The 2,681-nt window shown below is 41.1% G+C and overlaps 1 protein-coding gene across 4 annotated transcripts in view; it reads left to right on the forward strand.

Moving 5' to 3' along the window:
* The window catches only part of LOC108746616 (AT-rich interactive domain-containing protein 3C-like), a 184,679-nt gene that overhangs the window by 177,379 nt on the left and 4,619 nt on the right, over positions 1-2,681 (forward strand). For all 4 annotated transcript variants that reach the window (XM_018483494.1, XM_018483495.1, XM_018483497.1 and 1 more), the window contains exon 5: positions 1,855-2,038. In XM_018483494.1, coding sequence (XP_018338996.1) covers positions 1,855-2,038 — 184 coding nt within the window. The remainder of the gene's footprint in view (positions 1-1,854; positions 2,039-2,681) is intronic.

Here is a 2,681-nt window from a genome sequence, read left to right on the forward strand (position 1 = left end):
AGTAAAAATAGGAAATTAAGTTTGCGATACGCTCGATGGTGCAAGGGTCTAATTTCAATTTATCGCTGGAGCTGAAAATTATAGAATCTTCTTTATACCCAGGAGAATGAAAAATGACACGCGCTTTTAATGTTTCGAGCCGTTACTTGTGATTTTTTACTTCTTCGCGAGGAAGATTTTCAATTCGTTTTCAGAACGTTCGACATGCATTTACGTGCGCGACTCTAAACCTCAGATTACGCCAACTCGTAAAGGCCGTAAAGGTGCGTTTACGTTTACGTAGTTTAAACGCACGATAGCGCGCCGGGCACTGCTGCTCTTGTTAACACTCCGTTAACTCGTGGTTCAGGCAACCTCGTAAAATTCGATGGCCTGGCTACCATAGTAGGCGGGCGATAATACGCGTGCACGAAATTGACTGAAGAATTTCTTGGTATATCTTTCTGTGTGAATGTCGCTTGACGAGGAAATATTTCTCACATTATTACGTTCATTATCGGCTTCCACGTGTGGCATTCCGAACGCGCAGCGTCTTGGCATTATATTTTATAATACGCGCGTCTTTCTTTAAAACGGCTCAATTAATTTTTAGGGGGCTGGATAAGGCTAATTTATTTTATCAGACAAGTATTATCGAAAGCAGAATTTGTCGTCAATTTTCGTTATAATTCGTTTTAAAACGTCATCTTTATCGCGCGAGAGCTCATAAAAGAGCCGTTTTGCGAGCCACCGATCGATAACTTTTAATACAACCGCTTCGATACCTCACCGAATTTTCCGCTTCGTGTTCGTTTTCTACCTTTAATCGGTTACGCTTTCTCTCTTTCTCTCTTTATCCGTATATCTGACGCGATACACCCTAAGGAAGATCGTAAAAGACTGCGCCACTCGCGTGATTGTTGCGAATTCGTTATTGCTCTTGTTAACGCCCCACGCTGAATATCTCTGGACAAACCTCATAAAATCCAACGGTTTTACGCTAGTCGTGCTTTAAGACAATCGCAAAATCTACCTTGACTGATCACGCGATGAATAAAGGATGGTTTACATCACCTACTGTCTGATTGTATCAGTCCTTTATTGATTTTGCGAAATTCCAAGATAATTAGGAAATCTCTGCGAAATTACCGTAAAATTTCTGAATCTTTATTAATCGAGCATATTTTACGTAGCAACGAATCGTATTTTATATACGATTTTAATTATAAATATAATATAATAATAAATTATATATTTGACACTGTCGACACCACAAGTGTCCTTTTCGTGAAAACGCTTACGTCAAATCTGACAATTTGATAAGCGATGTGATTCCACGTAGTGACGCAGTGCATATGACTTCGGTTTTTCTTTATCTAATTTGACATTTGGATAAAGAAGAACGAACTAATTTGGGAATCATCAACTTGGAATTTGCGTTAATTATGCAATTTCGATTTATATTTTATAAGTCGATAAGGACTCGAATTGAAGGGTCGAAACGTATATTTTATCTGTTTTATTACATTCACACGAAAAATAAAGAATTTTTGTGCATCCGAATAGCTGATGTAGGCTTTTTTACATTTTTCTCACTGATAGATTCTTTCGAGCCTCGTTGTATATATTTGTTTATAATAATAAATATATGAATATGACTACGATATACAATTTTATCGATTATTGAGAATTACGGTAATTGAGATTACAGAAAAATAAAACAGTGTAATTTTTATGCGCGCATTTAAATTTCACGCATATTGAAATCTTCCGCAGATTAAAATCTTCTTTCTCAAACAGTGAAATGCGATAATATTTTCATGTTAAACGCGCACGTATGTATGTAAAGTGCGTAAAATCATCTTTATTTTACAGGTACGCCCATCAGCCGACTTCCCATCATGGCAAAATCCGTATTGGATCTCTATGAGCTTTACAAGTTAGTAGTACTACGAGGTGGACTGGTCGAGGTGATCAACAAGAAGCTGTGGCAGGAAATTATCAAAGGACTTCGATTACCAGCAAGCATCACATCCGCTGCGTTTACTTTGCGAACTCAGTAAGTAGATCGTAAAGTTTCTCATCCGGGACCCCGGTCTCACCTACATACAGACGTAATGCCCAGGCCCTTCGTTAATTCGCAATACACTACGTCTTAGTCAACGAGAAGCTCATCCGAGCGTGAAATCTGTAGCAATGACTAAGAGAGCGTCGTGACTTTCGCGCGCCTCACGTCTCGTCGAAGATCATCGTGTGTCGATAAAGCTGTGTTGTGTCCGTGCCGTACAAGATACGCGCACGATAGCGGAATCATACCGTTCGCACATATCTGCATCGTTTAGTCATCGTTTGCTGTCCGTGAACGTTTCTCCATTTCTTACATGCGTTTCGCTAAATAAATATCTCTATAATTAATCCGCAAGTCGGAGCCGCCGTCAGAGTTCGAAATCCCTGAAGACAAGACCTTACGGTCGCCGTCGAGTATACGTTGGCCGGTGTAATTCGGATGAATTGAATTTCGCGAGCCCGCAAGCATGTTATTGCCGCGCTCGCTGTCGTACGAGGAGCGATAAAACGAACGTAGGTGTCGAGCTAGAGGCGTGACGTACAGGTGCATCGTCTTAACCGACGCGTCGTCCCGCGTCGCGGGGATCCCCCGCGCGATTCTTCACGACGCGGGACATCTCGCGGGGGTGGGGGGG

The sequence above is a fragment of the Trachymyrmex septentrionalis genome, unplaced genomic scaffold, assembly GCF_001594115.1.
Source record: "Trachymyrmex septentrionalis isolate Tsep2-gDNA-1 unplaced genomic scaffold, Tsep1.0 scaffold182, whole genome shotgun sequence".
NCBI classification, from domain to species: domain Eukaryota; kingdom Metazoa; phylum Arthropoda; class Insecta; order Hymenoptera; family Formicidae; genus Trachymyrmex; species Trachymyrmex septentrionalis.